The following is a 16653-nucleotide window of genomic DNA, read 5'->3' as shown; positions in this document are numbered from 1 at the left end:
GCGACACAGCCTCTGTACTGGGCTTCTGGGTGGCCCTGTTCTTCCTGCACAAAGTGGAAGCATGAGAAACAGTTCTGTACCATCCCAAATAGAAGATGAAATACCTGAAGGACCCACAGGTGCAATAAAAACACTTGGTCAGTAGGGCACTTGTGTTTAATCTGGTTTTGTGTCCTGTTTGCACAGGCTCTTTAACTGCAGCTGGATAAAGGTGTGCCCACATAAAACTAGAAAGAGAAACTTGCAAGTTTCTGTATAGGTATAATTTATTTTTTTCCCATTACATTAATTAAAGTCCTGGAAACTTTTGGAACGTATGTCTACAGCAGCCACTACCAGCCCTGCTGCAGTGAAGAACCACTGCTACTTGAAGCAGGTCAGGTAATCTTACGGTGTTAAAATACTGAAGGCCCTGGAATCATCACTGGTGCTGCCAGAGGAAAGGTCTGACCGTAGGCTGAAACACAGTAACAATGGCTTGTTTTATAAGCTAAATTAATTTTTCAAATTTGAAATAAATAAAAAAATCCTTCAACAATTGAGTAGTTTTTTAATGTAAGGCAAGCACACTGCATCAGTCAGAGCTCACATACAGTCAAGCACATGATTCAAAGAATCTCTGCTTCCTATATATGTATCCTATATAAAGGCAGTTTCCTCAGAACTGCAGAAGGGTAGACATATTAAAAGTTAACAGCTCACAAGTACAGAGACACCACCACCAAATTCAAAATACTTCACCAACTCAAGACAAAGAGGTAGCAAGTTCCCAATAACCGTCACTAGTAAATGATTCCACCACAGAAAAATGCAGAATTATAGCAAAGCAGTTTTAAGTTCTATGCTAACCAAGCTAATTGAGGGATGTTTGGTTTGCAGCTGCTGCCATATGGCTTCTTCCTGGACAAAGGGAAGAGCAGCAAGCTGACAGGAGTGGAATTGCATTTCTTGAAAAGCGAGAAGCTGTGATGCAAGAGCAGAACACACAAGAGGAGCACTGACAGTCACGCTGGAGCACAGTGATGTGATCTAGTCAAGCTGCCAGCCTTAGCTGCCTAAACCGCCAGTGTCGGGGGGTGGGGAGCAAATCCAATGTATTTTCTTGTTAGTACAGGAATAAGGCTGCTGAATATTCACAAGTATTTGGCCTCCTAACTGAGAGGTTGCGCCCAGGTACAAACAGGTACCCAAATGAATTGCAGAAGTGATTTAACATTCCAGGCATCACTCCGCTAACAACAGATGCTTTTGACATTTGTTTTTAAGCATTGGTTAAGTTTATTTCCACTGACCCATCCCAGATCTACTTTTCCTCCCTTAATCTTTCTCTTGACCCTTAAATGGGACCTTTCTACATATCCAGTTTGCTTCCTTTCTTGGTGCTGTCTCTTGGGAACTTAGCTTTCTCAAGCACCTCATTTTCCCCAGAGCGCAGACTCCTGCAACCCACTGCTTTATCTTGAGACTCCTTATCCTAAGGCTTTCATTTTGAGACAGATCCATCGGGTTGCATGTGTAGTCTTCTGTTCAGTGTATGTAAACTTTCACTCATCTGCATTCAACTGCAACTAGCATCCTGTTGGCGTAAGGGTAAGGAAAACGGCATAAAAGAGAGGAACATCAGAAGATATGGGGTTAGAACAGTTCAAAGGGCAGACAAAGTTATTGTGATTTACTGTATTATTAACAGAAAAGGAAAGCTGGAAAGCAGCAGACTGTGGTCTTAGGTTTGACAAAACTCCAAATTAATCTAGGTTAAGTGGAATGGAGAAAGGAGGAGCATGGTTATTTTCTAGACATAATTCTATACGGTTTCTAACAAAATTACTCTTCATCATTTAGATCCACTTGCCTCAGAACTTCCACTAATGAGAACCTGAAAATTCTAACCTGCTTGGATCTTCGTAATTACACCTCTTCTAATCTACCATGCTGCTATACTTAAATATGTTGTGCAGTAGTGCAGTACTATATAATGAAAATGGAATGGAGTGCTTTGGTTTAGCACTTCACTTTCTTGAAATGATTTTCCACTGCTTCCTCAGTGATGGTTTCATCTTCTTCAATTTTGTTCTTAACCTTCTGGCCCACCAGATCAAAGATGGCTTCTGGGGGAAATCCCTTAGGCTCTCCCACCTTCACCGTCAGCATATCAAGTGTCAGTACTGCACCTTCAGGAATTGTCACTTTCGCCACAACAGACTTTCCCAGCTACAGTCAAGAAATGAAAAAAAAAAACAGAAAGTTTTGTCAAACACATTCCTAGGCTCAGTATACCAAAAAAGGCTAAAAAAGTATTCTGCGGTTAGTTGTGAACAGGTTGTGTGGAACTGCCCTCCCCATCAGTTCTTATTCCACATGAAGGTTGAGTTAGCCTGGAAACCTGGCCTGTAACTAGGCTGCTGGGAACATCCAGATCCTTTCTGAAATCAGATAATGGCTCCCTGAAATTTTTCTGAATCAGAATGGAGGGAATCTGATTAAGACTGACTAGTATTCTAACTTAGTGTAAAAGCAGCCCGTACACAGTCATAGAGACCTATTATTCCTATTTCTATTACCAAGTACTTTGTACTGCGTACTGGTGAGGCCACACCCTGAATTTTGTGTTCATTTGTGGGCCCCTCACTTCAGGAGGGACGTAGAGGTGCTGGAGCAACAAAGCTCATGAAGGGCCTAGAGAACTAGTCTTACGAGAAGTGGCTGAGCAAGCTGGGGTTGTTTAGTCTGGCAAAAAAGTGGCTGAGGACCTTATCACTCTCCACAACTGCCTGAAAGGAGGTTGTAGTGACACGTGTGTCAGTCTCTTCTCCCAGGTAGCAAGTGATAGGACAAAAGGAAATGGTCTCAAGTTGCATCCGGGGAGGTTAAGATTGGGTATTAGGAAATATTTCTTCACTGAAAGGGTTGTTAAGCATGGGAACAAGCTGCCCAGTAAGATGGTTGAGTCACCGTCCCTGGAGTTATTTAAGAAAAAATGTATAGATGTGGTGCTTAGGGACATGGTTTAGTGGTGGACTCTGCAGTGTTAGGTTAGTGGTTGGACTCAACTGCCAACCTAAATGATTCCATGATTCTACCCAACTTAGTTAATCACTGAATAATACATACAGAACTCCATTATACTCAAAATTGCCAACATTATGCTTTGCCAACAATGGCTACTGAGTGCCAGAAACAGCAGTTTATAGGAAATGACAGGTCTACACTTAACGTTGCAGTGGGCTAAGCATAAACACCACACATGCATTTTTGAGTGCAGAGGCAGAAATACTGCTGCAATAAACAATTAGCAAGCTATTTCTCTGAAGAGAGAGTTATTAGCTATAGGTCTAAGTAAGTTTCAGCTATGCATGAATCAAAAGCAAAAGTTACCTTTTCATTGCAAGCCATTTCACAGGGCAGGAGTTGTTTGACTGGAGAGCCCATCGCTTTTTCCACAGTACGGATGGCTTTCACTAACTCTACCAGTTCATTTGGCTCCAGGGATGCTTGGTGGTCACTTCCTTTCCATGTTTTGTCAAGAGTCACATGGCGTTCCACTACTTTAGCACCCATAGCCACAGCTGCCACTGAAATGGCTATGCCAGTTTCATGCCCCGAATAGCCAATGGGGATATCGGGAAAAGCCGACTGATATGCCTTGAATCATGACAGAGTTGGTCTGAATTACCAAGGTAGCAATTTAAAAGACAAAGCAAATTTAACAGTGATAACTGCAATAAAAACCATGGACACTTACTGTGCATAAATAAAACAAGCAGCTGGTTATGCTAAGAATGAATTCTTTTCTATATTCAACAAGTCACACTACATTACGGACCGTCATGTTCTAAGAATTTCACTAGGATTATCAGTACTGACAAGGAAAAGGCGTTATGTTCTATTCTTCAACTTCTCTTACACTTTTCCTTTTAATTCAGTTGTACTCTTCAAGGTCTTCAAAGCCTACACACATCACTGTAAGTTACAGTAATAAGAGTAGTGCTCAATTTTCATCTAAGAACGCAGTGGACTGGTTAAACTTAACCTGTATCCAAAGCAGATTTCTTCAACCTTGTATTTAAAATTTGAACCAATCCTTTCAGCCATACATAAGGGACAGTGACCCAATCCCAAAAGCAATTAAATGCATGCATGTCCTGTTCCACTAAAAATAACATACTACGTGTGCGTAAAGCTAGGCAAGTGCTTGAACACTGGCCTGTCTGGGGAAATTTTCTTGCACCATTATCAGGCATATCCAAGTAATATTTTCAGTGAAGGAAACTGTACAAGGTCCTAATCCATTTTCTTCATTGCTCTGAAACTCACATGAAGCGTTTTTAACAAAGGTTTGTTCTAGCCCTCTATTTAGGATTACGTCCTTAATTAATGGTAACAGTCTACATACTTTTTCGTTGCACTAAAAATCACAGCGTTAACCTGTTAACCATGTATCATATTTTCCTCTGTTTAATTGTGAATGCTCCAGTAATATCCTTTATCATATTCCTCAAAGCTGGATTCTTCTAAAAGAGGATCCAATGGATAATTTTACTTCAACACTTGCATGAATTAGAGGAACATGATACATCTTCTAACTTCTCAGAAGCAAATTCCAGCATGCCTAAGATCTGGAAATACATCTCAACAGAAGTGCACAGCCCCTCTCTGGTACCCTACCCATGCCACATTCTGGGTTATTCACTGACCGATATAACACGGAGATTGACATCCTCTGGCTGAAGTGGGTATGCACTGGTGCACTGCAGGAAGCAAAAGTTTGGATTGATGGGCTTCACGATCTGATAGACCTGATGCATGGTATTCATTGACTGCATCCCACTGGAAATCACCATTGGGCGACCTAGCCATTAGAAAACATGCACATGTTTTGTCCTACATCTGTAAGAAAGCTACACAAGATAAATTCTTGAGGTTAAACTAGACAAGAAAGCTGGGTGAACCTTTTATTCCCCAAGTCTGAGGGTGATTTTCTTCTAAAAGTACTGTGGAGTTTTTTCCAAAATCAACTAGAGGAAAGATCTAATAACTTACCTACACACAGCAATGTTTACCAAGATGGCTCAAAAGAAAATGCTTACCTTTCTTTGCAGTCTTTTCCAAATATGGAAAATTGTTTGTATCTCCTGATCCTACTTTGAAAAACGGAACATCTAGTTCATGTAGAAATTCCACTGCCATCTACAAGGAAAAGAAACCACTGCATTTTAACACACCAGTTCAGCTGTTATCAGAGTAGCACCATGCTGGCAAATATAGAACCCTTTAAAACAGCAAAGCCAAAGCTTAATTAAATAGGTTATATATATATATCAGAAATATTCTGCTCCTGAAATAATGCTTACTATTCAGAGGATATTAGTTTCTGACTTTCCTCCAGGTGAAGTATTACCTAAGTGCCTTCTTTTATACTTCTACTACAAAACCAGATTTTCCACAGGTTTTTGACTGTGATCCCTGTCCCAAGGCAGTCTCTTTGGTCTCCCAGCTGTAGCTGCTTAAAACAACTGTAGGTACAGCTTCTTAGTACAGGTGAGCTCCACTGCTCCTCTGACTTCAAAATGACCTTGCAGGCCACAGCATTCTTGCTTTCTTTTTTTGGCACTACCAGAGACAGCGACTACCTGCAGATGGGAGCTTGGCTGTTGAAGGGGAAAGGTACTGCATGCAACACAAAGAGTCTTCCTGCCACATACTTTCTGCAGTTCAGAAATACTAAACCACAAACAGTGTTTAAAACTGCAAGTAGTTTACCTGAGTAGATCTATCACTCTAAAAAACTGTCTGAGCACACTGAATAAGCACTTGTAAAAAAAAGTTAAGTGCCCCAAAAGGGAAATCCAAAATGCATGTGCTTCTGGGAGAGAGACTAGAAAATAAATATAAAATATGCCAAAAACTATAGAACAGCTTATTCAAATGTTAATTATACTTTTCCTTCTTCTAAAAAACGTGTATGCTATATTCAGAAATTATTGGAGGCTCCATGTAAATCAGTATTGCACCAGTAAGGGGCCTTTTGAAAATTAGTACTTTTAAGGGAGAAAATCCCAAACCTGTCACAGGCAAAAGATACTGAAATCCTCCATTCACATCCAGGGGAAACAATGAAATAGTTACCTAGCTTTGTCCCCTTTCAACCACCCACGAACACTTATTACTTCAGCTCATTCTTTGTTGCAGTCACAGTTACTTAGTGCCAGAGAAAGAGCACTAATATCCAGAAGAGAATCACACCTTCTTCAGTCTAATTTTTATATTGTCATTATGATGCCGATTCAATTTCTTGTACCTAGGATGCATAACATCTCCTTTATATAGTTTATTCACTAAGACGCATTATGCATGAAGACAATGACGACACTATATTAAAAAGCCACGTATCTAATCTGAGGAGATTGTACAAAATTAAGTATGATGGATAAACCTCATAACTAAGACCACTCTTTATTAGGTAAATACGTCTTGAAAATTGGCAGCTTTTCTGTAAGAGAATTAAGGAACAGGAAGTAATCTCAAATAACAGGGACGACGTTAAAGGGAGTGGTTCAATGGGATCCTGTTTTGTCTCCAGTACACACCGGAACAGAGCAGATAAAGGAGTTACTCATAGCTTTTATATTTACTTCACACATCACTTCATCGATATCCTCACACAGTTAAACAAATAACCTCTTTGACATAACTGAAGTTCCAGAGATTATGTTCAATTTACAGAAGTTGATGTATTCGCAAGGACTTATGAACGTCAATTTATGTGATGATGCTTGCCAAAAATTCCAAACCCGTGTCTTGCAGAAATGCCACCAGAAATCTTAGGAGCTGTGCAATGTAATTACTGTTCAAAAAAAAAAAAAAAAAGCACAAACATGTACCAGTACTCAGTACTGTTACTTAGCTGATGAGGCCACACACAAAGGAGCACTGCATCTTGAGAAAAAGAGGGATCCCAGAGGTAGAAAGTGATCTTAGCTGCTGCATATGAAAGGTGTTTGGCATCGTACTATAGCCTTTAGAAGCTGGAGGTTTCAACATCGGAGTGTGATTTTTTCCCCCAAAAGGCATATGGGCATTTAAGATCCCAAAGAGAAGTCCCATATAGATCCCCTACAGAAGTCCAAGACTACTGGATTTAATTACTCCTCTTAAAAGAGTAGGTGGTGTTCACCAGGTCTCCTAGTCATGAGGGCAACAATAAAAAAAAACATCATAACACCCTCTTTTCACATATCTATTTCTAAGCCCATGGCATCAGGCTGTTGCAATACATGCAAAACACATTTTTGTCTGTCAGATGTCTGAAGCAATCTTTTATGGCATTTGGTGCTCACACCACCTCAGCTGGCACACAGCAATTCAAGGATTTTGGTCCATAGGGACAGCAAGTTAATACAAACAGTAACAGTGGTCAGAGACTGGAAAAGACAGCATAAAAACATGGAAGAAATTTAATTTGCTTAGTCCAGAGAACATAAAACAGAAAAGAGATGTGATAACAGAGTTCAAATACACAGAGAGGAGAGACAAGAAAAGTACAAACTTCTATGTCAGATGAGGGAGAACAAAAAATTATGAGAAAGGAGATTAAGCTGACACATCAAGAATTCTCTCTGATGGCAAGGAGAGTGAGGCACTGAACAAATCACCTTAAAACATTAAATACCCATTCTTGTCCCATCCTGGATAAGGCTACTTGCAGAAAGACAAGGACAAAGCTGTGCTTTGCCTTATGCAAGAGTGGCTAGCTTACTTCTGGAAGGCCTCTTTCAATTTGGTTCTCTGTAATTTCTAGGCCACGAAGAAAAGTAAAACAGTCTGCAATCTGATCTATATTGAAATTTAACTGTCACCTGATCTTTCTAGTTTACACATTTCAATTGTACCTTGCATTTGGTAATAACTGTAACTATCATTATTTTGAGGTAGGCAACAAGCAACAGTTAAATCTGAGGCAGAACCGCAGCAGGTAAGCTTTATAGAGTTTACAGGCTGCTGAGCGACTGTTCAAGAGCCCACTGACAAAAATCAGTAAATGCTTTAGGAGTAACAGGGCAAGGTGGAGACCCTCTCCAAGAGATTAATAAAAGAAAAAGGAATATAAGCATTTCTGCTGCTTAAAAACACCAGCTGAGGTCTAGTAAATAGTGGGGTGGAGTGGGGGGGGGAAGAGGAAGGGATTAAGTTAAGAAAGGAATCAGGTTTAAATACAGAGGGAAGTTTGAAATGCTTGGAGACAATATACCAGGCACCACCAGATAGTGGTCAGATTGCTGTCCTGATCTGAACTCCCATGATTGTTCATAGAGTTCAACTGAGCCCTGATCTCTAACAGGATTTACTATGTATAAATACCTCAGCATAAGTGACAGGCCTTCTGAAACATTCAGCCATTTACTCAACCACTGTAGAGACACAAATGAACTGGCAGAAGCACAGTTACTCTAGTTTCCTCATTTACACTCAACATCCGCACGTGTTTACTCTTTTTCATGTAAGAACTGTCACACCTAAGTAATCACCAACATACAGCAGCTGGACTCTGCGTTTCATTTCAGTACAGTTCACATACCTCATCCATGCCAGAAGCTGTGAAGAAAATGCCAATTTCCTCTGCGTATTTCTTTAGCTCTCTATATTGGTCATGACTAAACTCTAAGTGGCGCTTGTGCTCCCCATAGGTCTTTCCCCAGGAGTGTTTAGAGGTATAGGGCCTTTCTAAGGCTTTCTTGTTGAATTTGTACTCCAGTTCACTCTTCTGGAACTTGGCACAGTCCGCTCCACATTCCTGCAAAACAAGCCGGTGCACACTGAGTGGAACTCCAAGTGAAACCACACTCATCCCAAGTTTGAACACCAGGACTGTGCAACCAATGGGCCCATTTGCAGTGGAGTTTTCACATTACCAAGAGAAGCAATCACAGGAATAGTACAGTGACAGAGGACCTGCACAGCCGTGAGCCCTTTCATTTCAAAATGCCTGTTACACTTGGTAAAGCAGCGATCTAGGAGATCATACTAAAACTACAAAAGTGAACCGCCTCTTAGCATGCATGCCACTTATTTGAAGAGCTGATTTCTGTGGCATTTTCCAAGCTCAGCTCTCATGCAGTAATTTTACAAGAAAACAAGTGACAGGACTCTGTAGAAGAGGGATTATGAATCCAAAAGTTGTACGAAGTGACAATTAACAGTGAAGTTACATCCTTGCTGAGCTATTTTGCCCTTACACCACAGTCACAGGCCAAGTGCATTACACCGTGACTTCTCCCTCAGGGAGGATATGCTGTTTGCTAACACTGGTATACCTGATGTATGTGGCAACGCATTTTAAAGCGGCGTGGCCGTCTTCTGGATGACACCAGCATTCCCTCAAACACACCCTGAACTGGGGGCTGGCGAGGGACGGCTCAGCACCCCGGCCTCAGCCCGCGGCCCCTCACCGGCCACACACCGGGTCCGCGGCCCCGAACGCCAGCACAAGGGGGTCGCCGACTGCGAGGCACGGCCCGAAGGCCACCAAGCAAGCAGCCGCCTCGCGGGCCCTCACCGCCACTGTCCCCACGTAGCTGCTTTAAAAATTCCGCCCCGTAAGTCACCCCGCGGCTGCCACCGGGCGGAGACTGGGCGGTGCGGCCCGACCGCGGTGTCCCCCGCGGGGAGGGGCCCCTCCCGCCTTGTGCCGGTGGCCTGGGGGCCTCCTCACTCGGGCGAACGGGCCCGCCACCCGGCGCGGAGCGAAACTCTGCGGGGGCCGGGGCCGGGGCAGCCCTGCCCGCCGCGGGGCCCCGCCGCGCCCCCGCCCAACCCGCGCCACCTTGGCCATGCAGATCATGCGCTTGGCGATCGCCAGGTCGCCCTGGTGGTTCTGCCCGATCTCCGCGATGATGAAGCACGGCTGCTCGCCGCCGATGCGACGCCCGGGGCACAGCTCGAACTCCCGCGACATGATGGCCGCCGCCGCCCCGCGACTGCGCCGCCGCTCCGCGGCCCGCGGGACGCCACCGCCCGCCCCGCCGCGAGCAGCCAATCCGCGCCTGGGGGCGGGGTCGCGCGCCACCGCCTTCCGCCCCGGGCGCCGCCGGGCGGGGCTGCCGGGGCCGCTACGCGCGGGGTGGCCGTGCGGCCCCGGCGGGAGGGGCGGACGCGGGGGCTGCGGGGCGCTTGGCTCCGTCGGGGGCTCCGCGGCCGCCGCCGCGCTCTGGGGCGAGCGAGGCCGGCGCTTGCGGGCGGTGCGCGGCAGGGGTCCGGCGCTGGCGGAGGTTTCCAGCTTGGCGCCCATGGCGCGCAGCCGCCGGCGCCCCCCACCCCGGCCCGGGCTGGGGCACGGAGCGTGTGTCCGCGCTGCGCGGGGCCGCCGGCCAGTAGCCAGTCCCGGTGCGCCGGCGGGGGCGTCCCCGGCCTGGCCACGGCAGCTCCTGTGCGGCGGCCGAGCGGGGCGCGGGAAGCCGTGCCGGGGCGGCCTGCGGCAACCGCTACTGACACAGAGGCTTTACGGGGAGCACTGGGTGCTGACAGCGCTTGCACGGTGACGCCAGGATAACCCCCGGGCGCGCAGCAGCGCGGCGGGGCCGAGACACCGGAGCCGTCCCCGGGACGCTCCCGCGTGGCACCTACCGTGTGCCAGCGCGGCCCCGGCGAGTCACGCGTTACACCGGGCGGCGGCGCTGCCGGCGTTCCCGGTTGTTACCCAGTATGCCCTTTCAGCTTCATGCTTTTTATGACAGGGTGGGTTTCTTGGTTTATGATTTGCAAAAAAAAAAAAAAAAAAAAAGGTTATTTTCCTGACGGAGAGGGATGTTGATTATATTAACACGGTCAGGATTTGCGTAGATGCTGGATATACTCGGATGGATGTGCCCTTAGCAGAGGCTGCTGAATATATTTACCCCCAAACTTACTACAAACGGTTCTTCATCTAATCTTATTGTTGTCTTTCCTTGCATAGAAGTGAACCTTGTGGAAACTTGGATTTCTGTTCAGTGAGAAATGCCAGAGCTTTGCACATTTTCAGGGAGGTGCACAGCAAAAGTATTTTAACGTTTTCAATTCGAATTACTTGAATGGATCAGAACGTTCTGACTGACTGCATTCTGATTTTGCCTTAAAATATACAGATAAGTAAAGTAAGACTACTTGTAATATAAAAATATTTTAACCGCATAAAACATAAACGCACAACTAACAACAATCAAATGGAGTATGGCGGTAAAAAATTCTTAATTCCTTTTCCCTTGAAGCAAAATTGACTCAAAATGGGATATATTGCTGTGGTTTCAATTAAACACTATTGTACCATAGAAAAAGTTTGTTACAACCATGTTAAGTAATGCTGCCCATATAGCCCTTCTTTCCACTCAAACTTTTGCTTTCCTTTTTTTGTTTTTTCCATGGTAAAACACTTTATACCCTTTGAACAGTGGTTTACGATTATGTTTCATCACGCTTAATTCTCATTCGCCCTTACGAGACTCGTCTCCATCTTTTTTTGCTTCCCCCACCCCCAATCTGGCATGTTCTGTGCGAGGGGGCTTTCTTTGCTCGGGGGTGGAGCTTTTGGTATGCTAATTAGGATAGTTCAGACATGCTGTCATTAACCATTTGGTTCTCCTTGAGAAAAAAGCAACCAGTTCTCTAGAAACAGGCGAATTTGGAGGCTGTTTCATAGCCAGGAAAGTTTCATGATAACTGAACCTGTATTTAGCCATTTCTACGGATCAATTACATTGACTACAGTCATAGGTGGATACAAACGCAGGCATAGCTTATTTAGGGGTGCCAAACCACAGTTACAAAAAGAGATCCGAGTAAAATACAGTTTCTACAAAAATGGTTACATTTTATGTAATGGATAATACATATTTTATATGTTTTTGAACAGTTTCTAGAGAGAGAATAAAAAGAAGTATTTTGCAGCTATTACTAATATACCCCACAATGGACCATAATAATATAATTTCAGGAATTATATAGGGTTAAAAGCCATGCCACAGTCTGTTGGATTTTAAAACTGCAAAAATTAACTATTAAAACACCTCACACTCGTTATTGGCTATGCCAAACAATTTGTGTCACCTTAATACAAAATGCATATAAATGCTGAGAATAATTATAATTAAATTTCCCCTGAAAGTTAGCTGATTGAAAAAGCAGTTCATTAAGAAAGTATTTCTTAATGGTATTATTTGAAGCAAGTCTCTAATGTGCTACATCTTGCTGAGTTTTGGTCTGCATTCTGAGGTACTACACTTGCCTATGAGACACCTCTCCAACTAAACAATATGGCTTGCAGCCCAAAGACCCAGCTTGTTCTTTGAAGTTCGTTAAGTGCTCTACATTCTTCCTACACAATGCTTACCACCAGCTCCAGAGAACAGACACGCCCTTCTTCCTTGGGGCAAGTTTCTTGTTCAACCATCAGGTGACAAGTAGGAAAAAGATGCCTCCAGAACAATTAACTCCTGGATAATTTTACAATGACAGAACATCGTTTTGCCTATCATAGTTCAAAAGTATAGAAGACTGAGCCCCTGTGCTTTTCTTTATCCAGTAATAGTAGAATTGGAGATAAAAGAATACAGAGCTATTGTAGAATCACAGAATAGTCAGTGCTGGAAGGGACCTGGAGAACATCTGCTCCAAACCCCAGCTAAAGCAGGTTCATCTAGAGCAGTTGCACAGAGTTGCATCCAGGCAGGTTTTGAATGTCTCCAGAGAAGGAGACTCCAAAACCTCTCTGGGCAGCCTGTTCCAGCGCTCTGTCACCCTCAAACAAGTTTTTTGTCATACTCAGATGGAACTTGCCGTGTTGCAGTTTGTGCCTGTTGCCTCTTGTCCTGTCACTGGGAACTGAAAATAGCCTGGTCCCATCCTCTAGACACTCGCCCTTAAGATATTTCCATGTTGATAAGATCAGTCTTCTTTCCTCCAGGCTAAACAGGCCCAGCTGTCTCAGCCTTCCCTCATAAGGCAGATGTTCCAGTCCTCTCATCTTCACAGCCCTCTGCCAGACCCTTCCCAGTAGTTCCCTGTCTCTCTCGAGCTGGGGAGCCCAGCACTGGACACAACACTCAAGATATTGTCTCACCAGGGCAGAGCAGAGGGGGACGATCACCTCCCTCCATCTGTTGGCCACAGTGCTTCTAATGTACCCTAGGGTCCCATTGGCCTTGGCCACCAGGGCACATCACTGTCTCATGGGCAACTTGCTGTCCACCAGGACTCCCAGGTCCTTCTCCACAGAGCTGCCTCCCAGCAGGTCACCCCCAGCCTGTGCTGGTGCCTGGGGCTGTCCCTCCCCAGGTGCAGGACCCTGCGCTTGCCTTTGTTGAGCTCCATGAGGTCCCTCTCCGCCCAGGTCTCTGGCCTGTCCAGGTCTCGCTGAATGGCAGCGCAGCCTCTGGTGCATCAGCCGCTCCTCCCAGTTCTGCATCATCAGCAACCTGCTGAGGGGACACCCTGCCCCTTCACCCAGCTCATTGATGAGTAAGCTGGACAGGACTGGAGCCAGTACTGACCCCTGGGGTACACCATCAGCTACAGGCCTCCAGCTGGACTCTGCGCCATTGATCACAACCTTCAGCTCTGCCATCAGCCAGTTCTTAGTCCACCTCACTGCCCACTATACATATATAATGTAAAGTACAAAAGCAAGAAACGAATAGTAAAAGTACAGAAGCTGTGGAACAGTGAGAGAACTATTCCAACTCAGGCAGTTTTACAGTACCTACCGTTTACTTCATAATGAGGGTATGGCCACACCAATTCCAAAATTGTATTCTGTGAAACTCTGATGTCTAAACCCCTTGTTCTGTTGGATGTTTGTCTTTTATTTCAGTGAGAAAGCCATCTCATGCTGAGGATTTTATGGATATATTTGTGCATAATAATGAAAAGTATACTTTGAATAGAACAGAAAATTAGAATAAAATAGAACATTGAATATAATAGAATAGAACAGAACAGTTCCAGCTGGAAGGGACCTACAACAATCATCTAGTCCAAGTGCCTGACCACTTCAGGGCTGATCAGAATGTGACAGTTGTCACACTAGCCAAATTGAATTTACACGCAGTAATGCTTTATTCAGGAATTACACAGCTTGAGACAAGTGTGTGTAGTTTATGCACTCCAACACAAACAGATTTTCCTGGAGCTTCACTGGCATGATAAAAGACCTTTGACAAGTCATGGTCCTTGAAGCAGGTAATGTGGTTGCATCTTTGACATAGTTTATAGGAAGAGAATTCCATGAGGATCCAGTGATGATGACCATTTGCCAGCAGCAATTACTTTCAAATATCAATTTCTAGTCAATCAATTGACAAAATGTTTGAGTTTCTCAGTGGATTTTAAGTCTTTGGTCTCCTTTCCTTGGCCTATATGCTGTGCAACGCTGGTGGGTGTTAGCTTCCCCTGGCAACACCATTTTCTTACCCTGTTGTCTGATTACTTCTTTGACCCTTTTGTCATGTCTAAAGCAGCGTTCCCAGCTTTTAAGGTTACAATTCTTCAATAACCAGAGACTTAAACTAGCCATATTTCTGTCAGTTACTCAAAGGTACTTGTCAGCATTGCAAAGCAGTACAAAGTAGCATTCTAGCAGATGCCTCCCTTGTTCTGCATCTTTAGAGTCCTAAGTGCCCGTTCAAAATCCTAATATTTCCTGGGAAAAGTAACATACTTTGATAGATAACTCAGCAAACAGAAGACAGGATTTATTTCCTGCTAGCAGTTACCTAATAAATTTACTTCCCTGGGAGGCCAGCATGCACAGCCCCTGCCAACGCTGTGCCAGATCTTGTTCTTGTCAGTGTTCAGCCTGTGCTCCCAGCTGTGGGGCACTACTGGCTTTCTCTGACACGCTACACATAGCTCTAGTTATTTTACTCCAGACTGTTGAGAAAGGAGGTTCATCAGAAGTGAGCCTAATTTTATTTTTCTTCTACCTCTTGTTTGGCCTGTTCCATGTTCTCATGCTTGAACTTCACAAATAGCCCTAGCTGATAGACCGTTTTCCCCTCAGTGCTGCAATACCTGTAAACCACAGTGTCCTGCTCTAGCAGCTGTATTTTATGACAGCATGCATCTCACCATAACAACTGGTGTTTGAAAGCTCATACTATCATCTGTTATCTTGGACTTGCAAGACTAAATGACAGGAGATGTAGTTCACAGAAAAGAAACAATGCTATTAAAATAATATGGAGGAACTGCTGGAAAAAGCGATATAGTTCCATGAAAGCTCACAGTTCTGGTTTTATCCTCAGGCCCTTTGTGGAGAAAAGCTGCCCGTTCTACATGCTCATAGGCTACATGTGTGAGGTTAAAGAGGCGGTGAACAGCACCTATGCAGGGACCTGTGGGTACTTCAGAACTCATGCTCAGCCCACCAGAAGTGTGGCAGGCTTCTCAAAGAGGATGACCTTCATGTACAGAATGAGAACGAGGTTTCCCTGGCCCTGGTCTAGTAAGGGCAATTCAGGAAAGAAGGAAGATAAACATATTATGTCACAGCACTCTCAAAACTAGCCAGCTGTAACAAGGTCTTTTACCATCACGTACCAGGTTAACTTCAATAAGTAGCTAGCACACCTTGCCCTGGCACAGCCACCAATCCCCCACAAGGTCTCAAAGGTCCATCTACTCTTCGTGCTGTTTCTTCATACTCTTAAGGCCAATCCCTCTGCTTCTTGAAGGTCTCTTTTCATTGGCTGCTCCCCCTCCATACAGACCTTAGAGCTATTTAACTACTTAGCAGGAACCAGCCACTGCTGCATCTTATCCAAATCAGCCAACCCACCACCCCTGAAGCTACCCCACAGCTGTATATTGTCAATGTTAATTAACCCACCTTCATTCCTCTACAATTCCCGCCCCCCTTTTTTTTTTATTTTTCTTTTCCTTCTTAACATTTCATACCTTAAGTTTTTAACAATCATCACAACCTTTTTACAAATAAACTTTTCATACAGTCCGGACAACTTGTCCCTGAACTCTTTTTTTCTTCTTAACATTTCATGCCTTATGTATTTAACAATCATCACAACTTTTTCACAAATAAACTTCTCAGTCCAGACAATTTGTCCCTGAACTCATACACATATTTCTTCTTTGCTTTTCATCTTCTGTGGGCTGATCACCTTTCTTCTCATCTGCTTTCTTGACATCTGAGATTTTGTTTTCTTCAGAGGGGGGTTCTGATGAGCTTATAGTACCTCGTCCTTTCACCTCTTGGGTCACACTGGACAGTAACCTGAGTGAGCCTGCAGCAGCAGCAGATCTAAAATACAGCACTAACACATCATTCTGTGTCCTGAAAAACTTCTTAACATCCTTGTGGTCGCCCATTTCTTCTACAAGTGGAGACACCTCAACAAGCACATAAACCCTGGCAAGAATAATATTACAATATGATGTTTGCCTATGCCCGTTTGCCTGGGGTCCCAACCAATGCACTGGTGGCTACCAGCCACGGCATGCTGATATGAGCTCAGCAGTCATTTTGGTCCTCTGGCTCAGATGGAAATGATTTTTTCTTCAGGAAGCAATGATGTGCTCAAAGACTGCTTTCCTTTCCAGAGGAATTAATGACTCTGTAATGATTTCAGAGGCCAGAAAGAGGGAGTAAGGTTTAATTATGAGAGGTTT

At 44.3% G+C, this 16653-nt stretch overlaps 1 protein-coding gene across 1 annotated transcript; it reads right to left on the bottom strand.

Moving 5' to 3' along the window:
* Positions 1–530: 530 nt before the first annotated feature.
* Positions 531–9999, bottom strand: NANS (N-acetylneuraminate synthase). The gene is made up of 6 exons (XM_055699490.1): positions 9821–9999; positions 8576–8791; positions 5088–5187; positions 4695–4849; positions 3376–3642; positions 531–2211 (listed from the first exon to the last, which is right to left on the bottom strand). Exons 1-6 carry the CDS (start codon positions 9950–9952, stop codon positions 2002–2004), a joined length of 1080 nt encoding a protein of 359 aa, XP_055555465.1. The 5' UTR covers positions 9953–9999; the 3' UTR covers positions 531–2001.
* Positions 10000–16653: the final 6654 nt, after the last annotated feature.

Source organism: Falco cherrug, chromosome Z, assembly GCF_023634085.1.
Source record: "Falco cherrug isolate bFalChe1 chromosome Z, bFalChe1.pri, whole genome shotgun sequence".
NCBI classification, from domain to species: Eukaryota; Metazoa; Chordata; class Aves; order Falconiformes; family Falconidae; genus Falco; species Falco cherrug.
Note: the sequence above shows the minus strand (reverse complement) of the source record. Positions and strands in the feature narration are given on the sequence as shown.